The 6,179-nt window shown below is 57.5% G+C and overlaps 1 protein-coding gene across 1 annotated transcript; it reads right to left on the bottom strand.

Annotated features, from left to right (window-relative positions):
* Positions 1–1,569: 1,569 nt before the first annotated feature.
* PNMT (phenylethanolamine N-methyltransferase) lies at positions 1,570–5,575 on the bottom strand. Its single transcript, XM_007062042.3, has 3 exons — positions 5,372–5,575; positions 4,600–4,807; positions 1,570–3,187 (listed from the first exon to the last, which is right to left on the bottom strand). Exons 1-3 carry the CDS (start codon positions 5,523–5,525, stop codon positions 2,752–2,754), a joined length of 798 nt encoding a protein of 265 aa, XP_007062104.2. The 5' UTR covers positions 5,526–5,575; the 3' UTR covers positions 1,570–2,751.
* Positions 5,576–6,179: the final 604 nt, after the last annotated feature.

Below are 6,179 nucleotides of genomic sequence, written 5' to 3'. Positions count from 1 at the left end.
GGTGGAGGGAGAATTGACTGGAAGGAGCGAGGGTGAGATGGGAACTGGAGTGGGTTTAGTGGTGCCAGCTCTCGGACCTCCTGTGGTTAGTAATGGACAGACTCCCTTCCACTGCAGTTGGGAGCAGGGTTGGGCTTCCTACCAGGAACCCTGATTAGAGCGGGATCCCAGCCATTCTCCTGGCCCCCATCCTCTAAACCGCGTGGCCAGGGGCCAGCCAGGAGACCCGGAGCTGCAGTCACATTCGGCTTATGCTCTTGGGATAAAGCTCGGGCCAGATTGCCGGCCTTTCCAGGGGTTGGATTGGATGGCGTGGTTATGACGTTCTTTAGAGAAGGCAGAAAACCATACGATCAAATCAGAAACTCAAAGGCAGGAGGACTCTGAACTGTGCTTTCCGGGGCCGAGGCTGACATGATGTAAGGGAGCACCCGGCAGTCAGGCCCTGGGGAAACTTCTGTGTTTAAGGATGCAACAGCTCTAAATAAAACTAGTTGCTTTATTTAACACAGTTTGTGCACTTTGCCCCAAATCCCTCTCTAGGGACAGGAACGGGGAATGTGGGGTGGGGGCTGTCACTGGACACAGCAATGACGCAGCCAGACCTATCTCCTGCCTCCCAGCAGCAGCTGAAGCTGGGGAAGGGAAAGGAATTTCCACCTAACCTCCCTGGTGATCAGTTAATCCCGTGAACAGGGCCCGCTGTCCTGTCCCCTGCGGTTACCCGCCATGCTGACGGGTGCGATGTCAGTACTCTGGCTAGTAAGGTTACACTCACTGGCCTCGCGCGAGCCGAAATCCCTCTGAGCTCTTTGGCCTGCTGCTGGGGCAGGGATTGGATTTAAAGACTGGATGCTCTTTTGAAGCCTTGAATTCCTTCACCACACCCAACTGCAAGAACTAACCCCCGAGTAGAATGAGGCCAGCCCTGTGCCATTGTGACCCAGTGGCTAAAGAAGCGGTGACGTCATTACCAACGCAGCTGTTTTTACGGCACGATCCAAGGCAGGTATTTGCGCATGGTGAAGAAGGAGCACGAGCTGTCAGGAAACGGTAAAGAGACGGCCTGTAAGACTGACTTCCAGTGATGCGGCGGAGCTGCCCCATCCATTTTCCGTGACCTTGTGCGGGCACAGTGTCGGGCCTCTGAAAGACGCTGTGTCTTTACGCCACCTCACGTCTGACCAATGCCACCTGCAGGTCCTGCGTCTGCTGCTGCAGCCCCAAGAGGAAATTGGAGAGCCCGGCTAAGGGCGGTACTCTGCCCTCAATTAAGCACTATAAAATCCCACCCTTGGCTTCCAGGCAATTTTTTGCAGAGAGAGTTAACTAGAGAGGGTCCCTGTGGGGTTACTGTGCCCCGCATCTTGGGGAAAGCCCTTTGTTTTGTTTTTTCCCAAACATTTCTTTAAAGGGTTGGTTCCAAATTAAACGTCCTGTATTTATTAAAGTTGTCAGCTGAACTATTAACCACTTTGGGATTACTTAAATCGAGACATGCAGCTGCTTTGTGGGCTGTTTGTTTAACATTTACACTTCCCCAACTCCGAGTGAATCTAGACAGCCCCCTTTGCCTTTACTTTATAGCTTTTATTTTCAATGGATTTTCATGCAGTAAAACAAAGGCACAGTGTATCACTCTCCGAGAACAGCATGGAACATGTCTATAGTCACAAAATAAATGTCTAGGTAAAGTGCCATGGCAATCATGAAAACATCTCATCATTAGTAGGTTCTCTGAAATGTTCTTTAAACATACAGTAAAAATCTAACCGTTGGGCCTAAATTATCTGAGGTTCCCACTAAAGTCTTCAGCGGATGGGTTTGGTACCAAAACTAAGTTGCGCTAATTCTGAAGTTGGAATCCTGCTGAAATTCTACCTAGTTTTGTATTCTCCCTATACAATGAAATTCCAGATTGGGTAATTTATATTCTGCCTACCTCCTACTCCCCTTTCACTTTCAGATGGAGTGGGAGGCGGTTTTTCATTACCTGTTCTAAACTCTTGTGGAATGTTACTGTCTGCCCTTTAGCAGCTGCTGCGTTCTGCCCCAGAGGTGGCTGCATGTCATGTAAAACGATGTGGAGAGGGAGAAACCAGTGCATTGAGTGCAGGATCAGGAACTGGGAAGTGGCTGAGTGGCTGAGTCCCAGCTCTTGTTCTCTAACTAGCCCCTACTTAGTTTCTGTGACTCAGTTTCCTTGTTTATAAAACAAGGGTGGTAAGGCAGATCTGCTTCACAGGCTGGTTGGCAGATTAACTGAATGATGTAAGCACTTTGAACCCCCCCCCCCCCGCAAAGTGCTGATCAGGGGGTCTCTCGAAATGCATGACCCGAGCAGGATTTCACTCTGTACGGCACAAGGAGCACCTTGGTGCTACCGAAAGCCAACCCTGCCTGATACTCCAGTAACTGCTCAAGCCATGCTTGGCCCTACGCAGACACAGGGGAACAGGACCTGCCATTAATAGAAGCCTAGAATTTATGAGCCTCTCAGAGAACCAGCTAATCCACCTGCCTCCAGTTTCATTTAACCCCTTCACTGCTAAATCGGCTACCACGTGCGAAGGAGATGAGCTTTGGAGCTGGGGGCGGAGGGGGCCTTAAGGAGAGTCACGCAGCATGTCAGGTTATCTGCCTAGGATGGATGCATCTATTGCATTACTAGCTACCAAGCTTCACTTTGCTGTAGGATGTGCATCTTGGCAAAGAACAAGAGGAGTGCCCAGGCCTGCCTAGCCACGGGCCTCAGGCCACAGGCTTCTTCTGTGCATGGACAAAGAAGACCCCACTCACGTCATCCACGCCAATTTTCAGGCCGGGCGGCATGAGGTAGGAGCGGAAGTCGTGGATGCGGTAGCCGCTCTTGCTCAAGGCCTCCTTGACGTCCACCTCGCTCACTGGGACCACCGAGAGCTTGGCCTCACCGGCCAGGTAGAAAGACTCCTCCAGGGCACCAATGAGGAGGAAGTGGCCCCCGGGCTTCAGCAGGGTGGTAACGTTACTCAGGGCTCTCTCGAAGCTCGGCCGGTCAGGGCTCACCGCCTCCAGGCAGAAGGTGGAGACCAGGGCGTCGGCCGGTTGGCACACCTGGGAGCCCAGTGGCTCGGGCTGGTGGACGTCGATGGGGAGGATCTGCCTCAGTTTCCCTCTGAGCTTCTGCTCTTTCTCCTTCCACTGCTCCCTGTGCAAGCCAGAAAAGAATGAGGCCTGGCCATGAGAAAGGGGGCGCGGGAGTCCAGCAATGGGCAGCAGGGGGTAGTGTATCCAGCCGCACCTAGGAGGGAGGGGGGGGTTTACGGTGCTCTAAGGGGGGTGACGGGATCAGAGGCGCCAAAGGGGAATTCAGGCCCAACTGGCCCCTGGAAATGTGCCGGATGGGGCGGGGTGAGCCTTTTATGCCCACTCAAGGTGCTGTGGTGATAAGAGGGACCCACCCGTGGTCCGTCTCCGTCGCTGAGACTCCTAGGGAGGGGCTGTTTAGCTGGCTCCTTGGCCAGGTGCCCAGCCGCTTCCCTGAGGAGCTGTATAACCGTCTGGGCGAGCTAGAGCCGGAGGGACTCCAGAGCCCGTGGGCAGAACACTTCTCTGCACTCAGAAGATCATTTCCCCCCCTGCCCCCCCGTCACTCGCTGCTCCCAAGCAGGGCGGGCAGAGACCCTGGCCCTGGGACTGGTTAGCAATCTGTACCCTGAGGAGCGCCCTGGTCGCAATCAACGCGGGGGCTTTGCAGTGACGTGACCGGACGCACGAGTCGTCCCCCCCGCACCATCGCTGACGCTCTCCGGTTGGTTCTTTTGGAGCCAGCAATTTGCTTTCTGCGAGCAGCTCCTACCCCCAGCCCTGCTGCAGGAGACCTGCCCTCCAGCCCGGGAGGCCGGCTCAGCTTGTCTTTTCGGAGCAGGGCTGACGAGCGAGTCTTGAAAGCCAGAGCCTGGCAGAGCCCTGGTGTGAGGGTCACGCTGAGCCGGAGCGCTGGTGCCCTCGCTGCTTGGCCTCTCTGGCTGGCAGGGCAAAGCCCCTGGGGGTGAGGCCAGGCGGTGGGTTAGCGGGCCCAGGACACTGGGGCTTGCTGGGCATCAACTTTGTAAGGCTGGAGGGGCAGTGACTTGGTGACCTCAGCGATCGGGGGCGGGGCTCAAAGAGCAGAGGGGGGGTGAGCGGGTGTCTGTGTGTGTGAACGTGTGGGACACTGCTGGGGCGGCGGTGCGCTCCCTGTGACACGCCGCATGCTCATGCGTGTGCTGGCCGACAACTCCAAGGCTGCCCTGGCTCCTTTAACCCTGGGGCTCAGCAAACCCCCTGCTTGTCACCCAGTTGCTAAATCCTCCCCCCACCCCCGTCCATTTCCACCCAGCAAACAGCGACCTTTTGGGAGTTCAAGCGACACCCTCAGGTCACACAAACAGCCCGGACCACGGAGCATCAGCCAGAGCGGCTGCTGCGTCCAGTCCTGCTCGAACGCCCCTCGCTCCCGCACAGACTGCCCGGGGCTGCCTCCAGCCGAACCCCACACCAGCAGCTCTTCCCCCGGCTCTGGGGCCACTGACCAGCTGGTCGCAGCCTGCCCCCTTCCTCCCCCCCGCAGCCGCCTACCCTTTGCCCTCAATCCGGCAGACGTGTTTGATGTAGGGGCTCCAGTCGAAGCCGTCAGGCTCGCCCTGCACCCACCGGCGCAGCACCGCCCGGTTCACCTCCAGGTAGTCGGTGGCAATGATCTCCTCGAAGTGGTCACAGGCGCTCAGGAGCTGGTAAATGGTGGGGCCGGAGCCGACGTCGATCAGGGTGCGGCCGTGGATGTCACCTGGGGGGCGAGGGAGACCGGTACAGAGGGACGTGTGCTGAGGGGTGTGGGGTGGGTGAGTTTTTTGGTTACCTGCTTTGCAGTGGAGGAGGCTGTGAGAGCAGAAATGGAAGGAGAGTTTCGGCCTAGCAGAGGTGAGGGGTGGGAGTCGTGGCTCCTGGGTTCTCTCCCCCGGACTGCGAGGGGAACGGAGCGTAGTGATCAGAGTGGGAGGTTGGGCACCAGGTAGGGTGACCAGATGTCCTGATTTTAAAGGGACAGTCCCGATATTCAGGGTTTTTTCTTATAGAGGTGCCTATTACCCCCGTCCCGATTTTTCACATTTGCTATCTGGTCACCCTAGCACCAGGACTCCTGGGTTCTGCTCCCAGTTCTGCCACCAGTTCCCTGGGCGGCCCAGCGAGAGTGATGGCATCAGTCTATGCCTCAGTTTCCCCATCAGTAACAGGGAGGCTGTGACACTCCCCTCCCAAGACAGCTTGGAGGCTTCATCCACTGATGCCTGCAAAGCCCTTTAAAGGCTCATTTACAGCTGCTGTCTCACCCCGCCACCCCAACCCTCACCTGTGGCGAAGGCTTCAGCCAGGCACCGCAGCTTCCAGGGCACCACGCAGTCCTCAGAGCTGAAGTCAGCCCGGGGGGGCATGTAGTTGTTTTGCAGGTAGGCTCTGGGGTTGAACTTCTGGTAGCTCTCCCCGACGGCCGCGATGCTGCTCATGGCTGGGGGATCAGCGGCCGGCTCACGCCCAGCTGGGGCCGAGGGAGCGGCCTTTATAGCCCCTGCCCTGGGTGGCTCAGGGCGTCGCAATGTGCTAATTGGCCCAATCGGATTAGGGCCCAACGTGTGCCAGGCAGATGGGACCTGGTGCTCCCCGCAGGGCGGATGGAAATTGAGGCCGTTTCTCTAGCTGCCTCCTCCCGCCCCCGCCCCCCGAAACACGCTGGCCCCCCGGCCCAGCCAGGCGGGGAGGAAGCTTGTTGTGCAGTGATTGGATGGACCTTTAGGGAAGTTAATGGAGGCCCCAGAGACACGGCGGGGGTGGGGTGGGAGATTAGTTTATCTTGCACCGGATGGTCATTTGCCAAGCGTATTGAAAGGCGACTTTATTGTGGCCGTTCATCCCGGCTAACCAGGTTAGTGTCAGCGCCGGGGGGGCCGAGCTGCGTCCTGCCGCTCCGGCATAGCTGCCGTTCCACACCGACCGGCTCAGCTTCCTGACGCGGTCTGGGTTTGCACAAGTGAGCGTAATGCTTGTGAAGATGAGCGTAAGGGAAGTGCCAGCTCCCCCCAGAGCTCTGCGGGCGCCCCTCAATCCCCACCCGCAGCCCCAGTGCTATTCCAGCCCTGTGCTCGCCCCCACAGCTCTGCCGG

This window comes from Chelonia mydas, chromosome 27 (genome assembly GCF_015237465.2).
Source record: "Chelonia mydas isolate rCheMyd1 chromosome 27, rCheMyd1.pri.v2, whole genome shotgun sequence".
Taxonomy (NCBI): Eukaryota; Metazoa; Chordata; order Testudines; family Cheloniidae; genus Chelonia; species Chelonia mydas.
Note: the sequence above shows the minus strand (reverse complement) of the source record. Positions and strands in the feature narration are given on the sequence as shown.